The 19,317-nt window shown below is 31.0% G+C and overlaps 1 protein-coding gene across 1 annotated transcript in view; it reads right to left on the reverse strand.

Annotated features, from left to right (window-relative positions):
- CNTNAP5 (contactin associated protein family member 5) overlaps positions 1-19,317 on the reverse strand; it is an 876,250-nt gene that overhangs the window by 19,412 nt on the left and 837,521 nt on the right. The window contains exon 22 of the mRNA XM_031959885.1: positions 5,288-5,506. Coding sequence (XP_031815745.1) covers positions 5,288-5,506 — 219 coding nt within the window. The remainder of the gene's footprint in view (positions 1-5,287; positions 5,507-19,317) is intronic.

Below are 19,317 nucleotides of genomic sequence, written 5' to 3' on the forward strand. Positions count from 1 at the left end.
AGTAATGGATAATTTTAAGTGATTATATATTATATATATGTATATGTTTGCCTATACATATACATATATATATATATATATATATATATGTATATATACATAAATGTGTGTGTATACACACACATATATTATGTTGACTCTAGCTTGAAATATGTAGGTATTCTCTCTCATTTGCAAGTAAGTCATTGTATTACTTAAACTATGTAACAAGAGTGTTGGCAAATGGCTTAACTATCAGTATTCTAGACAACTTGCTTAGATTTTAAGTTCCAGAGGAGGCAAGATCTTTTTTTAGCATATGATATGCCTATATTAATGAAATCAAAAGTACTATCCTCATTCCAATATAGATTACATATGTCACTTAAAGATTACACTTTTATACCCCAATTGATCAACAACATTTATTATGTGACAGGTACTGTGCTCTGCACTAATACACCAATGGCACTATGACTTCCAATAAACCAATAGATTTATTTGTGATTTTATGTAGTTATAGTCTTCAAAGATATAGCTATATAGATGATAACCCATCTATTCCTCTGCATCTTCTACAACTCTTCTCTGTAGTCTACCATAAGTTCGTATCAAGGTTATTGACACCTTAACCTAGTTCTCTTTATATTATACGGATGGAACATACATTTTACCAACAACAAAGTGATATTAATATTAATCAACCTCAGTTTTCTCATAGTTGAAATGGTGATAATGACACATAGTATTTGTAGGCACACACACAAACACACAATATAATGTAATGCCTCCTTCTTAGGATTAATATCTCTCTACCATTATAATTTAAATTCCTAATGGTTAGAAACTCTCAGAATATGTATTGTTCTTTCTTAACACAGTGATTAGAAAATAGTTAGCTTTTAGTAAATGTGTTTCATAAAGATGGAAATCATTTATATGCTAAGGAGAGACTCCATTACAAATTCACATTATCAAATCTCAACCAGACCTTCATGTCAGCAAGGAAGTCCTTTTATTTTTCCTTAATTGATTCTTAATTTCACTCTCTACAAAAACTATTTCATTTATTCTCTCAAGCTTCTTCTACTACTCTCAATTAAGGATCTTTCCTTTTACTCTATCAATAAATTTAAGGCTTTCAACAGGAACTCCCTTTTTCCAAATCTCTTAAGTTCAAAATGTTTGGTATCATCTTCCATTTTATCCTCCACACAATAACTAATTTTGATAAATACTATTTTGATATTTTCAGTAAAAATTGTATGCTCATTTAAAGTCTATATTTATATGTGGGGGAGTTATCTGCATAGATTAATGTTATATACATCCAAATATGTATCATGTGACAGAAATTACTTTTACACTAATGGGAACTGATTGGATTTTGAAGAGCGTATAGAAAAATAGAGGTCTAGGACAGAATTTAGGCATATAATTTAAGTTATGGGATTCTATATGGATTATGCCATAGCAATGAATATGGATAGTATGAAAAATTTCAGTTCACTGATAAGAGTTGAATGTCTATTGAGAAGGGGTAAGAGAGAAGAGAATAATAAGTGGAGATAGTGAATGAGGGAATATGTTTATGTATAGACATATAGACTCAAATGTGTGAATGTGTTTCCAATCCAACTTTCTCCCCTGAGCGTCAGCTTCGCACTACCAATGGTTGCATTCCTAACTAGACAATAATAGCTTACATTTATGTTGCCTTTATTACATTCCAGGTATTCCACCTGAAACTTTTCAAACATTATCTCATTTAATCCTCACAACATCCCTGAGATGCAAGTATTATTACTATCCCCATTTAATAAATAAGGAAGCTGAATAGAAATTAAGTGATTTGCCTGCAGTCTAATGGTAAAAACTAATAGTTTCAGAACACATTTGAACTCATCTTCCTGACTTGAGGCCAAGTGATCTATCCACTGAAACACCTAGAGGCTTTTCAGTAACCTGGAGACATCTCAAATTTAATATACAAACTTTAACTCTATATCATTATCACCAGAACCTTCTCTCTTCAAATCTCCCTTAAATGTGTTGAAGTCACTCCCATTTTTCCCATATCCCAGATTCAGAACTGTAATATTATGTTGAATTCCTTATTGACCCTCACTAATTCAAAGAATCTATCATTTCATTTTACGACACAGCTCCTAGACTGCTTTCTGTATAAGACCTTTCTTTATTTTCCCAATTACAAGTCACTTTCTAGAAAGTCCACTGATTTTGTCTCGTATTTATTTACTTTATAATCATGTTATGTCTTCATATGTATGTCTTCACTATCTCCCAAAACAGACTTTAGACCTCTTGTGAGAAGGGTTCGTGCACCTATACTGTTAGGACTTACTGTGGTCACTGACACATAAAAGGCATTCAATAAATTGATATTGCTTGATTGACAAAGAATAAACTATATGCTTATTTCTATGTGTTACACATTAACATAATATGTTTGGCATGACATCATGGGTATATATTATTAAGAGGCAACTATTTTCTGTAGTCCCTCTACAGTAAGACATTTTTTCCAGCTTGTATCGTAGGAATGTATATCATATTTAAATTTTAACTAGTAATGATAGTGACTAAAGGACAGTATGACACAGTTGTCTTTGTGGTTAAGAAGACATAAAGTTAAATCCTACCTAGACACAGTATTTTTAGCATGACTTGTAGAAATACATATAGAATGGAAATTTATCATTGAGCTTGGGGAATGGTAAGAACATAGGAATGTAGAGATATTAAAATAGATCAGTATAAAATGAATTCAAAAAGGTAAATGAGAGGTACTCTATGTAGGTTCTTAAATACTAGATTAAGCAGTATGGCTTTATTGGCAATAGGGTTAGGGGTTGCAAAATTAAGACTTTTGAACAAGTGAGGAAAATAGAGCTTTGGATTGTAAAGATGAATGAAAAAATGGTGATATCAGATGCAAGAACACTAAATGAGGACTATTATAGTGGTCAAAGCTAGAGTCATTTATTATTATTTTTATTTTATTATAATATATATTATTATAAAACAATAATATTTTATATGTATTTATTTATATAAATTTATATAAATATATATTTTATTATTGTTATTAAAAATAATATCCCTATAGATTATATAGAAATGTTCTCATCAGTCTATATCTTCTGTGTTTTGGCATGTTATAGCTAACCCTGATGAGTCTGCAAGTCAAACTTAACAATGCCACAATATTAGTTATAGAAGTTTACTCAGAGAAAAAAGAATGAAAGTTTTAAAATTTATGTGAGGAAATATTTGTTAGTTTGAACCATTCCATTTGTGAAGAAATGAGTTGCTTTATTAGGTAAAAAGGATGCTACTATGTGAATAAAATAGATCTATAAGTTGTAAATATCAGATGCAGATGAAAATTGACAAGATTTGGCATCTGACTGAATGTAAGGAGATCAAGAAAGAGGGAAGAGATCAGGGTGATCTCACAATATCTTTATAACATGAGTAGGGCATGTGTGATTATCATGACTTAACAAATCAGGGACCTGAGGCCTAGAAAGATGAAATTATTTGTCCAAAGTCACAAAGTAGTTTAATGAGAGAGCCAGACTCATAATTCAGGGCTTCTTTGTGTTTGTATCTCAAATATCTAGTACAGTATTTGGTATATAATATTTAATAAACAATGAATTTTTAATTTTAATCATATAGATGTTCTATTGTATCACAGTTCTATTAATTTCATATTGTAAATGGATTTTCCACTCATGCCCCTTTCCCTAGTTAGGGAATTTAATTATTGAAGAGAACTTTGGTGAGGATACTCCTATATACAATTGCAGGTCAGTAATGTTCAGGCAACTCCAGATTCTTGGAGAAATATCTGGTGAAACTGAGAAATTAAATGACTACTCTCATAAGGCTAGCATGTGTCAGAGTGCCATTTCTAGTTGTCCTGATCTATATCTTCCTGCTAGACCCAGACGGCTCTGGAGGGAAAACTGAGGCAGATGACTTTGCACAGCCTTCCCTCACTTAATTCCAATTCAGTTACATGTCATGACATCATCTCCCTGATGTTATGTTCTCTTTGAGAATGAAGGACAAATGACAACTTAATCCCCAAACATCTTGACTTTAAAATTGAATTGCTATCTGACAAATATGATATCTCAATTTAAGTTGAAGAGTGAGAACAAAATAAGTATTTTCTCAAATAAATTTTAAAAGTATTCTAGTTATCTCTGAAAAAACAAATATAAATTAAAATGAGGAACTGATTAGTCTGAAAGTTTACAAAATAGATCAGATTCTCCAGGGTTAGTTGTGACATCCCTGAGGGTAGATGGCTAGAGGAAAATAATTCTATTTATCCATTTCTGTTATTTTCACTCTATGAAAAGTTGGAATCTGATAATTACAATGTGCTATATAATATTTGATATTTATATTTATATTTGGATTTCACTCCATCAACTCCATCAGTTTAATGAGAGAGCCAGACTCATAATTCAGGGCTTCTTTATCTTTGTATCTCAAATGTATTAAGGACTTGTGTATATGCCTTAAATGGTTTGTAATCAAAGATACCTAGACACTTAGGATACAAAATATTGTTTGTTGCCATTTGAAAAATAGGAAATGAAGTGTCCAGACAACAGGTTTATTTCTTAATCACTTCAAAGTATTTTTAATGGTCTTGGAGTTATATCAATTGCATCTTTTTGAAACAGGTGCACTTTTTAAAACCAGGCTTATGATTACATCAGTATTAAGAGATCCTGCTGAGAAATCTCTATTGATTCAACGTGGCCTCTTCTCTCAAAATCTTAGAGAGCTGCCTGGGAAATGTGATGCTAAATGACTACTTAGGATGATACAACTACTATGTACCAGAAGTGCAACCTGAACATCATGTCTTTCTGATTCTGATCTCTCCACCTACCCTCCTACTAGTACTCTTGAAACAATATTTTGAATACAATTTAATCTTTTCTTAGTTTTATTTCATCATCAGAGCATCAGTCATTATATAGAAATGTGTTGAGATAGTGAATTAAAGGAGAAAGAACTCAAGATTTAGAATCAAAGGACCTAAGTTGATATTTTGCTGTAGATGAATCTTAAGTCACTTCAGTCAAGTTACTCTGTATGTAATACTCTGTATCAAGCTAGGTGATTTCTAATCTTATTTTTTCCCCTTTAAATCAGTGATTTTATGATCTAAGTTGTATAAAAAATTATAAATACCATGCAAGAAAAAAATAAAGACTGTGAATCTTAGATCTGTTTTTTTTCCTCTACTGAGACATACCTGATGAAGAGTATATTGTTGTCACTGTGTTTACATCTTCTTCCATTACAGATCTGCAATTAGCCTCTGCCAAAACGCCTTTTACGATGACAGGTGCAATGCTGGGATGGCGCAGGGCTGCCTTCAATGGTGCTATGTGGTTATATTGGACTGATGACAGGCATCCAACAAATCCAATAGTGTTTGCTTTGGAGACCTCTGCATCTAGTCCTAGGCTACCTGCAACATGAAGCACAGTTAGAAAATTTTTTTGTTTACCCCTTTTCTGTGTTTGTGCAAAATGGTGAGTTAAAAATCACTTTAGCATATCCAGTGAAGAAATCTGGGCATTTAATTTTATTGATGAAAATGCACTTCCATATTTCTCCCCATCATCAATACTTATTATCTAAATTGTCCAGTGTTTCTGTGCTTTAAGAGTTAAATGATTTAAATACTGGCCCTTCATTCAAGGAATATTTTTCTAGTCTGAAATTTCACCATTAGTAAAACTATATTCAAACTCTAGACCGCTTTATATTTTTTTTCCTTAGCTATGATATGTAGTCATATGTCATATGTAAAGTCATATGTAAAATTCTGTCACACATCATAGTACTTCAACAAGTCACTATCTATTTGAAAAATTAAACATGAATTAGACTTTCAGACAGGGTAGTGAATCTAATATATAGTAACTTCCTCCCTTCCCCAAAGCTCTATAATGACTTCCCCTACTCTTAACCTTTTTATATACTATATTCATTTATTTTTATTTTTTTAATCTCTTTCCCTCTATCTGAGGAACTGAATAGTGATGGCTCTTCATTTCTTGTTGACCAAATCTTAGAATATCTTAAGATGTTTGGTCATAATAGAACAAGGTTGAATCCAGTGAGGATTTTCTTCAGGCTCATTATTTTATTGTTCATAGTATTGTAGAATATGAGTTTCCTTCAGGAACTCACTCATTTTAATTAAGAACAACCAATTAACTAGGTTGTTTAAAACAAATGCATAAAATAAAATGAAAACTATATACTAGAGAGTGAAAATTGTTATAATAACATTAACAATAATAATTATCACTTTTATTAATTAGTATTTTTTTTATAGGATGGATAGGCCAGGCACACAAGGTTAGGAAGATCTCAGTTCAAGTCCTGTCCCTGAAACATTTTGATTATTGTTCTGTAGGCAAGTCATATAATCTCTCAATATTCCAATCATCTCCCTATAATTACAAGTTGCTTAGAAAGTACAAGTCAGCTGTAGTAAAGGGAATTTTTTCCCTGAAGAATATCCTGTATTGAGACAACTGGTAGAGAATTAGATAAAGCTTCATATGTGGATTTTAGGAAGATCTGACTTCAAACATATTCTCAGATACTTAACAACTATGTGACCTTGGATAAGTCATATATCCTTGGTATCCTCAACTATAAAATGTAGTTAAAATAGTATTTACCTCCAAGAATTGTTGTGAAGATCAAAGGAGATAAATTTTTTAAAATTATTTAGCATAGTGCCTGACGCACAGTAGGCAATATAAAAATGATTATTTCCTTCTCCTTTCATTCCTTTTTTTTTGCCTTACAAATTATCTCATTTAATAATATCTCATTTATCTCATTTAATAAATGAGATAAAATCTAGATAGCACATTTATGAGAGACACTGTCAACTTTTGCTAGTGAATCAAGAATAATTGAAAAGTTTGAAAAGGAAGAAGGAATAAAAAAGATAAGAACACTCTCTACTGATTATCTTCCTTTTGATATTATTTCCTGATGCAAACTTAGCTAGCATCTATAGTTTAATCTGCAGTTTGGGTAGGAAAGAAGGCAAATTTGATATCTCATAGAATCTTAGTTGGAGTAAATTCTTAAAATCAAATGCTACACTGAGGTATCATCTAATTGTTAAATCAAATAGGGGAAATGGGAAATAACAGTATATAAAACATTAAATTTTAAATAAATACGTCTCTTTCAAACCAAGAGCTTTGCCATTGGTGCCCCTTATCTCAGTATTAAGTTTCTCTCTAAACTTCCATTTTGATAAAGGGACCAGACACCCTATTCTTTTACTCTACAAAATCTTCCACTGGGACATAGCTTTCTTCTCCCTTTAACCTGTGCCTTCCTTTTGTCATTAGTGAGTTCCTACTTGATCTGTATTTTATGGAACAGCTGCAACTGGAACATAAACTTCTCAAAATGGCAAATAGTAAGCAATAATTGTTTGTTAACTTATTTTGGAGCAGGTACACTACTATCATTTATGTTCAGGTTATATACTTCTCTTTTTTTAAGCACAAAGAACTATATTTCAAGAAAATTAGAAAAGAATTTTTCATAATAGTTCAGGATAGCACAACAGCTCTAACATTTCAATTTATTTATTCAAAAAGGATTTATTAAGTACATACTAATTGCTAGGCACTATACTAGGCATTGAGGATCAAAAAACAGGAACCATATCATGACATTACAAAAGTAGTTTACATTCTGTTGGAGTTTATAATATGAATTTAAAACTTAAATATGGAGGAAATACAAAGTAATATGTGAAGGAAGGTTGTTATTAACTGATAGGTATAAAGAAAAGGTATTTGAGTTAAGCTGGGAAGAAAAGTATGAACTCTGTGAGCTAGAGATGTAGTGCAAAGATGATTCAAGTTTAGGGGGAACTAGCTTCTTGAAAGGCACAGAGATAGGAGACAAGATATGACTGATAGAATTCCCTGTATGTCAAAAACTAAACAACTTTTCCAAGAAAAAAAAGTGTATATATGACAGAAAATTCAAAAATCCTAGAAAGGTTTGCTGAGCTTAACAAGTTAGTATTTTGTTCTAGTCTGCAGGAAAGATGGGGCTATTTATTGCTTTTTAAATGGATCCAAACAGCCTGCCATATTTTAGAGTTTTATTGTGGTGGTTGTTATTATTGTTTTTAGATATTAAAGAAAGGAACCACCAAGGGATGGGATGTTTGATTTTTTTTTTTTTTGACGAATCAATGGATTGAAGTTTTAAATTTTGTGATTTCAAAGTATTAACATATAATATTTAGGTGTATTTAGGCCTTAAATATATCATTCCAAAACACAGTAACTTTTCCCCAGAGCCTTGTGGAAAAGAAATTTATTGTGATTCTGGGATCTTTAGGCTCATTTTTTTTATCATAATTTCCATGTAGTTCTTAAATGATCTCTTTTGAATCTATTTTCCAGGTCAGTTGTTTTCCAATGAGAACTTTTACCTTTTGTTCTATCTTTTCATTCTTTTGATTTTGTTTGATTGTTTCTTGATTTCTCAGAAAGTTATTAGCTTCCACTTCTAACTTTTAAGAAATTCTTTTCAGTAAATTTTAGTATATCTTTTTTCCATTTAGACAATTCCTCTTTTCAAGTCATTCTTCTCTTCATTTTATTTGTGTGCCTCTTTCACCATTTAACCCATTCTATTTTGAAACATTTTCTTCAGTATTTTTATGCCTCCTTTACCTATCTATTGCTCTTATTTCATGATTTTCTTTTTCTTTAATTTTTCTTTTTTTATATTTTAATAGCCTTTTATTTACAGGTTATATGTATGGGTAACTTTACAGCACTGACAATTGCCAAACCTCTTGTTCCAATTTTTCCCCTCCTTCCTCCCACCACTCCCCCAGATGGCAGGATGACCAGTAGAGTTAAATATATTAAAGTATAAATTAGATACACAATAAGTATACAATTCCATGATTTTCTTGCATCACTCTGTTTTATCTTTCAATTTTTTTCCTTTACAACTCACACTAAATTTTCTATTTTTTTTTTTTTTTTAGTTCTTCTATGACTTGAGAACAATTCATACTTTTCTCTTACAGGTTTCAGATGCAGGAATTTTGACTTTGTTGTCTTCTGAGTGTGTATTCTGAATTTCCTTGTCACAATAGTAATTTTTTGTGGTCAGATTTTTTTTTTTCAGTTTTTTTGCTCATTTTAAAAAATGTATCTTTTAAACATATTTTGTTCTTCTGGGTACATGACAATTTTTCTGTTTTTCTTTTTTTCCTATTCTGTGTTTTTAATAAAATAAATTTTAAAATATTTATTTAAAATTAAAAAAAAGAAAAACATATGTGCACAGCAAAACATAAGTGATTATTCAAAATATGACACAAATTTCCATTTCAAAAAAGTCTGTATAATAAATACTATATATTATTTTCAAAGCTGTCAATCTTTTCTTTGCTTCCTTGTAGGATTTCTTTGTTCTCTGCTCTTGTACTTTTTATTTTATTCTTTTTTCCCCTTTTCCTCCCTGCTTTTCCCCCATGAAAACTGCAATTAATTATGAATATATGTGTGCATGGATGTGTACATAAATATATACAAACATATATATACATGCTTATACACATATATAATCTCTCTATATATTTTATATAAATATACTTTATATTTTACTTTATATAAACTTTATATAAATATTATATGTACAAATTATTGTATTGTATATATATGTAAGATAAATTATTACTCTATGCATATGCACAGATTTTATTAAGATATATATGTATATATACATATATCTTAATAAACTATATATTAGTATATACTTAGTATATTTTATATTATATATATATATAATTATATATATTATATATATAAATATATATTAGTATATACTTATTAGTATATAAAATATATATTAGTATAAAAGTATATATATATATATATATATATATATACACACATATATATACTTACATACATCTATGTAAGACCATATGCAACATTTGTTTATCTTCTGTTTCTCTGAAGGTGGATAACATCATCCTTTATAATTATTTTTTTTTCAAAATCAACAAAATCATCACTTCCTGTACAACAGCAATATTCTAACCTTATGCTTTTAGTTATTTTAAATAGTCTAAATTTAAATAATCTAAAACAATATTGATTAATATGGCTGACATATATTTCTCATATTTTAGCTTTATCTTCGCCATCAGTGATTATTATTACTACCCCTGCTTTTTTCAAAGAAATTCTACTCCTGATCATTATTATTATGTATATTTTTTGTCTATTACATAATCTATCCTGATTCCATATATGTAATTGCTCCCTTTACCCCATTTGCAAACAAGAGTAGGGTTCCAGAATTACCAACCCTCCTACCTCATTTAATTTCTCAGTTCTTCCTCTCATACTTTATTGATATAGCATAATTATTCTTTTTACTTTTTCCTATAACTTTGATCTTTAGAGACATATCATACTAAGCTCTTCCAAAATATATCTTTCAAATTATCTAATTAATAATGACAATCTTAGAAATATGGTTTATATTTCCACATATAAAAGATAATCAGTTTGTCCTTATTGAGGCACTTGATGTTTAACTTTATTTAGTTTTTGATGTTTACCTTATTATTTCTGTTGGATCTTATACGTCAAATGTTCTATTAAAAAACCAGGTCTAAATTTTAATAATTCATTGAATGCCCATTATTTCATGATTATGCTTAATTTTGCTGTGTATTATATTTTTGGTTGCAATCCTAGTTTTTAACTTTTCTATGTATAGTATTGTGAATCCTTCTAGGTCTTCTGTGATTCTCTTCTATATTTGATTTTTTTCCCCCCTTCTTCTTGTTGCTTCTAATATTTTCTCCTTAATTTGGGGATTTTGGAATTTGGCTATCATATTTCTGTAGATTTTCCTTATCAGACCTCTTTCAGGTATACATTAGTGGTTCTTGTTCTATTTCTACTTTACCCACTGGTTTTAATATTTCAAGAAATTTTTCTTTATTTTCCTTTTTCTTATATTTTTGTATCAAGATTTATTTTTGATAATAACTTTTAGGTAGTTCAATTATTCTTACTTTTACTTCTTTTTTTCTTGGTAATTGTATTTATTTTTAATGCACATTACTTTCTGAATCATGTTGGGAGAGAAAAATCAGAGCAAACGGGAAAAAAACCATGGGAGATATAAAAATAAAACAGAAAAAAGAAGTAAACATAGCATGTTTTGATTTACATTCGATCTCTTTAGTTCTTTTTCTGGATGCCGATGGCATTTTCTGTCCAAAATCTATTGGGATTGCTTTGGATATCTGAACTACTGAGAAGAACAAAGTCTTTCATATTTGATCATCCTGTATTCATGCTGTTATTATGTACAATGTATTTCTGGTTGTACTTGTTTTGCTCAGCATCAATTCATGTAAATCCCTCCAGGACTTTCTATAATCAGCTTGTTCATCATTTTTATAGAACAATACTGTTCCATTACCTTCATGTACTATAACATGTTCAGCCATTCCCCAGTTGAGTGGCATCTACTCTTTTTCCAGTTCTTTGCTACCACAAAAAGGGCTGCTACACACAAATTTTCCACATGTGGGTCCTTTCCATTCCTTTATGATTCCCTTGTGATAGACTCAGTAAAGGCATTGCTTGGTAATAAAGGGGTTTGCACAGTTTTATAGCCCTTTGGGCATAGTTCCAGATTGTTGGATCATTTCACAACTCCACCAATAAAGTATTAGTGTCCCAGTTTTCCCATATCCCATTCAATATTTATCATTATCCTTTCCTATCATCTTAGCCTGATGGTAATATCTCAGAATGGTTTTAATTTGCATTTTTCTAATCAATAGTGATTAACTTGATTTTTAATCAATAGTGACTAACTAACATTGTTGATGGGAGTAGTGAACTGATCTGGTCATTCTGGATAGCAATTTGGAACTATGTGCAAAGGACTATAAAACTATGCATAGCATTTGATCCAGCAATACCACTACTGGATCTATATCTGAAAATTGATCATGAAAACTAGCTCTGTCTCCTAAAAATTGATAATAATGGCAGCTAGTGATTTGGGAGACAGAGGCCTGAGCTTGATGTCAGAAAAATCTGAGTTCATATGCCTAAGGGACTATCAACTGGCATACCTTTTGGTTCAGCAGTGTCTCTTCTGGGTCTATATATGTGTAAACATGTTTGTAGCAATTCTTTTTTTTATTTATTTTATTTTATTTTTTTCTTTTAATAGCTTTTTATTTACAAGTTATATGCATGGGTAATTTTACAGCAATGACAATTGCCAAACCTTTTGTTCCAATTTTTCCTCTCCTCCCCCACCCCTCCCTAGATGGCGGATATCAATACATGTAAATATTTAGGTAAAATTACATACAAAATAAGTATACACATCAAACATTTTTGCTGTAAAAAATTGGACTCAAATATTGTACAGTTAGCCTATAAGGAAATCAAAATGCAGGTGGGCAAAATATAGGGACTGGATTCAAATGTCTGGTTCTTAGTCATCTCCCAGTTCTTTCCTGGGTGTAGCTGTTGAGTTCATTTACTGATCATTAGAACTGATTTGGTCATCTTTATTCAAGATGGCCAGGTCCATCAGAATTGATCATTATATAGTATTGTTGTTGAAGTTTATATATATATCTTAACATCTACTGGTCACCCTGCCATCTGGGGGAGGGGGTGGGAGGCAAGAGGTGAAAAATTGGAACAAGAGGCCCGGGAACAGTTTTTTTATTATAGCCTTTTATTACAGGATATATACATGGTAACTTTCATTACGTTGCCAAACCTCTTGTTCCAATTCTACCTCTACCCCACCCTCCCCAGATGGCAGGACGACCAGCAGATGTTAAATATATTAAATATAAATTAGATACACAATAAATTCCTGACCAAAACGTTATTTTGGAGAAAAGTAGACTCGAAATGTTGTACAATTGCTTGTGGAGAAATCAAAATGCGGTGGCATAAATATGGGATTGGGAATTCAATGTAATGGTTTTAGTCATCCCAGAAAGTTCTTTTCGGATAGCTGTTCTTCATTACTGCTCCATTAGAAATGAGGTTGATTCCGTTGCTGAGAAGGGCCTTGATCCATCAGAACTGGTCATCCATATAGTATTGTTGTTGAAGTATATAATGACTCCTGGTCCTGCTCATTTCACTCAGCATCAGTTCGTGTAAGTCTCCAGGCCTTTCTGAAATTACCTTGGTCATTTCACAGAACAGTAATATTCCATAATTTTCATATACCACATTATTCAACCTCTCAACAATTGGGCATCCATTCAGTTTCCAGTTTTACCACTACAAAAGGCTACAAACATTGGCAAATACAGGTCCTTCCCTTCTTTATAATCTCTTTGGATATAATCCCAGTAGTAACATTGCTGATCAAAGGGTATGCACGTTTGATAACTTTTTGAGCATAGTTAAACCTTCCAAAATGGTTGGATTTTCACAACTCCACCAACAATGCATCAATGTCCCAGTTTTCCCATCCCCTCCAACAATCATATTTTTTCTTGTCATCTTAGCCAATAATTACAGGTGTGTAGTGATCTAGAGTTTCTTAATTTGCATTTTCGATTAATAATGACTTGGAATCTTTTCATATGACTAGAAATGGTTTCAATTTCTTCAACTAAAATTTCTGTTCATATCCTTGACCATTTTCAATTGAGAATGGTTGATTTTTAATAAATTAGGTTAATTCTCTATATATTTTGGAAATGAGGCCTTTATCAGAACTTGACTGTAAAATATTTTCCCAGTTTATTGCTTCCCTTCTAATCTTGTCTGCTTGTTTGTTTGTACAAAATTTTCAGTTGGTATAATCAAATTTTCTATTTTGTGATAGTAATGATCTCTAGTTCTCTTTCATAAAGACCTTCCTTCCACAGTCTGAGAGTAACTATCCCATGTTTCTCTATTTATTAATATTTCATTTTTTGCATAGTTCATGAACCCATTTTGACCTTTATCTTGGTGTCGGTTAAAGTTGGATCAATGCCTAGTTTCTGCCATATAGTTTCCAATTTTTCCAGCAATTTCAAACGTAAGTTCTTATCCCAAAGCTGGGATCTTTTGGGTTTGTCAAAGACTAGGTTGCTATATTTGTTGACTGTTTTATCCTTGAACAATCTATTCCATGATCAACTATCTATTCCTTAACCAATACCAAATGTTTGGTAACTCTGCTCTATAATTAATTTTTTAGATCTGTACAGCTAACCATCATTTGATTTTTTTTTTCATTAATTCCCTTGAAATTCTTTTTTTTTTCCATATGAACTTTGTTGTTATTTTTTCTAGGTCATTAAAATAGTTTTGGGGCTTATTGGTATACGCTTAAATAAATAGATTAGTTTAGGTAATATTGTCATCTTTAATATTTGCTCGCCTATCCAAGAGCATTTAATATTTTCCAATTGGTTAGATCAGACTTAATTTGTGTGAAAAGTGGTCTGTAATTTTGCTCATAAAGTTTCTGATTTTCCCTTGGCAGATAGATTCCTAAATATTTTATATTATCAGTAGTTACTTTAAATGGAATTTCTCTTTGTAACTCTGACTGTTGGATTTTATGTGATATATAAGAATGCTGATGACTTATGTGGGTTTATTTTATAACCAGCAACTTTGCTAAAGTTGTGGATTATTTCAATAACTTTTAGCGAATCTCTGGGTTCTCAGAATACCATCATTCATCCAAGGTGATAATTTGCTTCCTCATTGCTATTCTTATTCCTTTAATCTCTTTCTCAGCTCTTATTGCTTAGCTAGCGTTTCTAATACAATATTAAATAGTAACGGTGATAGTGGGCAACCTTGTTTCCTCAGATCTTATTGGGAATGGTTTGCGTTTGTCTCCATTACATATGATGCTTACTGATGGTTTTAAATAGATGCTGCTGATTATTTTAGGAAAAGTCCATTTATTCCTATACTCTCAAGTTTTTTAATAGGAATGGATGTTGGATTTTATCAAATGCTTTTCTGCATCTATTGAGATGATCATATGGTTTTTGTTAATTTGGTTTATTACATGGCCAATTATATTGATAGTTTTCTAATATTGAACCAGCCCTGCATTCCTGGTATAAATCCTACTTGATCATAGTGTTTATCTTGGAATGATTTTCTGTAGTCTTTTTGCTAATATCTTTTTAAGATTTTAGCATCAATATTCATTAGGGAGTTGGTCTATAATTTTCTTTCTCTGTTTTCAGCCTACCTGGTTTAGGTATCAGCACCATGTCTGTGTCATAAAGGAATTTGGTAGGACTCTTCATTCCCTATTTTATCAAATAATTTATATAGCATTGGGGCCAATTTTTTTAAATGTTTGGTAAAATTCACATTAAATCCATCTGGTCCTGGGGATTTTCTTAGGGAGTTGTTTAATTGCCTGTTCTATTTCTTTTTTCTGAAATGGGACTATTCAAACAATTTACTTCTTCCTCTTTTAGTCTAGGGAAGTCTGTATTTTTGGAGGTAGTCATCCATTTCACTTAGGTTATCAAATTTATTGGCATAAGTTGAGCAAAATAACTCCTTATTATTTCTCTAATTTCCTCTTCATTGGTGGAAAGTTCTCCCTTTTCATTTTTAAGACTACTAATTTCATTTTCCTCCCTCCTTTTTCTAATCAGATTTACCAAAGGCTTATCTATTTATTGGCTTTTCTAGAACCAACTCTTAGTTTTATTAATTATTTCAATGTTTTTTACTTTCAATATTTTTAATTTCTCCTTTTAATTTTAGAATTTCCAATTTAGTATTTGATTGGGGTTTTAATTTGGTCTTTTAGTTTTTAATTTAGAATTTTTTAAATTAGGAATTAAATTTTTCCAATTTTGAATAAATTAAAAACTAAATTTATGGAATGTCCAAGTTGGGAATATTAAATAAGAAATGATTTATGATGTCAAAAAATTTATTTTATAGAAATGAAGTAAGGCGAACCAAAAATTTAAGTAATTAACAGATTAGTGAAGTAAAACCAAACTTGTAACAATTTTTTTAAAATGAGGTGATTCAAGGCAATTTCAATAGACTTGTGAGGGAAAGAGCCATTTTCGTCTATAGAGAGAACTATTGAGATTGACTGCAAACATCTTTTTGTTGTTATTTGTTTGCTTGTTTTGTTTTCTCATTTTCCCCCACTTTTGATCTGATTTTTCTTGCATAGCATGATAAAAATGAAAATATAAGTAGAAAAATTACACATATTTAACTTATATGAATTGTTTGGGGAGCAAGAAAAAATTTGGAATCAAGGTTTTACAAAGATGAATATTGAAAACCATCTTTGCATGTATTTGGAAAAATAAAATATTATAAAAAGATTCTTGTTTTCTTTTCATAATCTACTTATTTTCCTTGGAATATTCTCTTTTTTAGTTTAGTTTTTCCTCAATGATTCTCATTGATTTTTAGTCTTTTTTGAGTTCTTTTATGAAATTTTATTTAGCAGAAGTCCAGTTAACATTATTGTTTGGAGCAGGAGATTAAAAAAAGAAACACCTTTAGTATTCTCCTCTGAAGATGAATTCTAGTGTTTCTTGTTCACAACCTTTTTTATTGGACTATTTCTCCTTTGCTTTATCTTATTTTAAATTTGTATTTGCTTGTTAGTGTAAACTCCTCCAGTCCCATAGTATGTGGAATGATGCCTCTGGCATCAAGTACTTCTTCAATTCTCCTCTCTAGCCTGGAAACCAAAATCAAAACATGTTGCTCTCCATCAGAGATTCCCCTCAATTTTCCTTGAATCAAATGCCTAATCCCACACATTGTATAGGAGGTTAATATTCTTTTACCTCTGTCTGAGCCTAACTCTCAACCCAGTGAGCTCCAGGGTTCACTGTCAACTGTTTTATGAAATTAGCCTGAAGGTTTTTATACTTTACACAGGGCAAAGTCTGGTATTAGAAACTTTCTTTGGATCTCGGATTGTACCAAGACAGCTGCTCTGCTCCAAATAATCTTTATTTTTATCAAGCTATGTTTGCCCTAAGGCACAAATTTGTCTTGTTTGTGGGGAAAATTAGGAGATCTTGGAATTTTCTTGCCTACACTACTGTGTCAGAATCTTTTCCTCTGATCATTTTCTAGACAGTTTCTTGATTTTTAACTATACTAAAGTGGAATTCTACTTTTCAGATACAGGGGTCACTGTCCCAAGCTTTTTGTTTCCAGCTGTTTACCAAAGTAGTTCTAAGGATATATAAGTTTTTGGTTTTTCTAAGGTGTTATGATCTTGAGAGATGTGTGTTTATTATTCTCCTATATTGTACATTGATTTGTGAGTTACCACAAATACTTTTCTTTTCTTTTTTAAAAATTAATGGTATATATTTGTTCATGACAGGTAAAGATAGATTTCAACATTTATTTTTGTAAGATTTGAAGTTACAAGTTTTTTCACATATACAATCATTTTAAACATAATTTCATATTAGTCATTTTGTGAAAGAAATCAGAATTAAATGGAAAAACCCAGAGGTAAAAATAATATGCTTTGATGTGCATTGGAATGCAAAATTTCTTTTTCTGAATATAGATAGCATAGATAGCATTTTCCATTGTGAGTCTTTCAGAATTATCTTACATCATACTGTTCATCATGTACTACTGAGAAGAACCAAGTCTCGTAATTAATCACCACACAATGTTGCCATTACTGTGTAGAATGATCTCCTGGTTCTGCTCACTTTACTCAGCAGCAGTTCACAAGAATCTTTCTAGGTTTTTCTTATATCACCTTGCTCATAACTTTATACAGAAGAATAATATTTCATCTTATTAATATACCATAACTTACTCAACCATTCTCCAATTGAATCACTCAATTTCCAATTCTTTACCATCACAAAAAGAGTTGCTAGGAATATTTTAATATGTCCTTTTCCCTTTATTATGATCAATTTGTGGTTATACATCCAGTAATGATCTTGCTGGATCAGAGGACATGCAGTTTTATAGCCCTTTGCGCATAGTTGCAAATTGCTTTCCAGAATGGTTGGATCAGTTCACAACTCTACCAACAATGTATTTGTGTCCCAGTTTTCCCACATCCCCTCCAAAATTTATTATTTTATTTTTCTGTTATCTTAGTTAATCTGATAGATATGACATGGTACCTCAGAGTTGTTTCAATTTGCATTTCTCTAATCAATAATCATTTTAGACCATTTTTAATATGAATAAAATGGCTTTAATTCCTTCATTTAAAAACTGTATGTTTCTATTATTTTATCCTTTATCAACTGGGGAACAACTTGTATTTTTACAAATTTGACTTATTTCTCTTTATATTTTAGAAATAAGGCCTTTATCAGAAGCATTGGCTATAAAAAGTGTTTCCCATTTTTCTGCTTCCCTTCTAATCTTGGCTCCATTGGTTTTGTTTGTGCAAAATTTTTATAATTTAATATAATCAAATAATATATTTTGCATTTTTAAAATACTCTATTTCTTCTTTGGTAGCAAATTCCTCTTTTCACCAAACATCTGACAAGTAAATTATCCCTTGCTCTCCTCATTTGCTTATAATATCACCTTTTATGTCTAAATTATGAACCCATTCTAACCATATCTTGGTAAAGGGTATAAAATATTATTCTCTGTCTAGTTTCTGCCATACTATCTTCCAGTTTACCCAATAGTTTTTGTCATATAAGAAGTTTTTATACCAGAAGCTTAAGTCTTATTGTTTATAGAACAGTAGATTTACTAGAGTCATTGACTGCTGTATCCACAAGTACTCTCTTTAACAATGGAACTGTGTCCAGATTCTGTGCTCTTCTTTGTCTACAAGATAGTGCTTCTCCTTGTTCTGGGACTAAGACCTAGAACCATGACCCATACATAAATATAGGCAATATAACAAAGTCCTGCCCCTGATGCTCACAAAGCGACATATGTAAATATCCTTCTGACTTGCTGTCTGATTTCCTTATCATTTATAATCTGAGACTTCTGGAAACTGTGCCTGCTGATATGATGAAATTCGCGCTGGACCAAGATGGATGCTGCACTGTACCTTTCTCTCATCCAAATAACAACAGATCTTTCCTGTCAAACATTTAATTGTCTTGGGTTGGAAAATTATTTAACTCCATATTTTTGTGGGCTTTGCTGCTCTAAAATTTGTTTGGAGTCGTATTTAAAGGTATTTGGAAATTTTTTACTAGAAAGCTCAGGTGAG

This window comes from Sarcophilus harrisii, chromosome 3, assembly GCF_902635505.1.
Source record: "Sarcophilus harrisii chromosome 3, mSarHar1.11, whole genome shotgun sequence".
Classification (NCBI taxonomy): domain Eukaryota; kingdom Metazoa; phylum Chordata; class Mammalia; order Dasyuromorphia; family Dasyuridae; genus Sarcophilus; species Sarcophilus harrisii.